Below are 1,148 nucleotides of genomic sequence, written 5' to 3' on the forward strand. Positions count from 1 at the left end.
GCCCGACTATCGAAAACTCGGGACACGCTACTCTCGATTTCACGATGAGTGAACTCCCAAATGGACGGCGTGAGGGACGTTCTTCGTTTTTCGATATAGGGAATCACAGAGTATGCAGTAGCATCGAAAGTCTCCCTCAAATGACTCGACTTGAGAAGGCTGATGGTAGCAACTGCCACTCCTTCAATTTCGCAGTGGAGATTTTTCCGGCATTTTTCGCTCAGTTTCAACAACGTCAACTTTTCCCCTCTCGCAGCTGCCTCATCGAGCTGATAAAAAACCTCTCTAACGATCTTGTCTTCGCTCGGACCGTGCTTGAGGCTTTTTCTAGGCGGAGCGGAGCTCTCGGTGTTGCAGATATCACAATAACCATCACAAGATGGGCATTCAGCATCTCCCATATGAGCCGCAAGATACCCTCTCCTACACCGAGTCGTCGAGAAGGCGTACTCGGCCATCACATAGAGCTCCTGAAGGGCGTTAGGCTTCCAATAAACCATCACACTCTGACGACATATGTCGAATGGCGAGGCCATCAGTATTGAAATCGCTGGTCTACCATCGCGACCACAACGGCCTGGCACAAGGAGTAGGTACATCCTCCGAGACGTTTGATAGGCTCATACCGGATTCCTGCTGATAATGTTGTATACTAGGAGGCATCGAGAAATGTATACCGGACATCCAGTTGAGTGGTGTCCTTCTACGAGGGAGTTGGGTGAGACCGCGCCTGGCAGTGCATTAGAATCTGAAGGCAACGAGCTGGTGGCTTTGGTAGCTCGACTACAACGCCTCTTTGGGCTAGCCGCTACCAGCCTCCCCCGTAAGAAGGTTAAAAAAATGGGTGAAACAAACCGTGCCTACACCAATACATTAATAAAGTGTAGTGGACAAAGACAGAAAGACTTTACATCTTAGATTCTAGCTTGATGTACTCAATCGTGACGTACTCAGCCTTGTTCATAGCGTCACACAGACCAGGGGGACAGGATAGTTGTGTCAGAGGAGTGCTTCGCACTCCCCGTATTGTGGGGCTCCACTGAGACGTATTTTACGTCTGTTAATGGATTAACTCCGGCAAAACAAAATGTCGTTGAAGAAGAAGAGTTTGACAGAGCAATTGTGTTGCTGCCGAAACACAGACAGTT

At 49.0% G+C, this 1,148-nt stretch overlaps 1 protein-coding gene across 1 annotated transcript; it reads right to left on the minus strand.

Moving 5' to 3' along the window:
- Positions 1-370: 370 nt before the first annotated feature.
- Positions 371-700, minus strand: Pmar_PMAR026984 (dna helicase recq1, putative; the record flags this gene model as incomplete). Its single annotated transcript, XM_002785096.1, has 2 exons — positions 371-577; positions 627-700. Coding segments are annotated over 2 exons (281 nt in total), but the record flags the coding sequence as incomplete, so codon positions are not given.
- Positions 701-1,148: the final 448 nt, after the last annotated feature.

Source organism: Perkinsus marinus (genome assembly GCF_000006405.1).
Source record: "Perkinsus marinus ATCC 50983 genomic scaffold scf_1104296933964, whole genome shotgun sequence".
NCBI classification, from domain to species: domain Eukaryota; phylum Perkinsozoa; order Perkinsida; family Perkinsidae; genus Perkinsus; species Perkinsus marinus.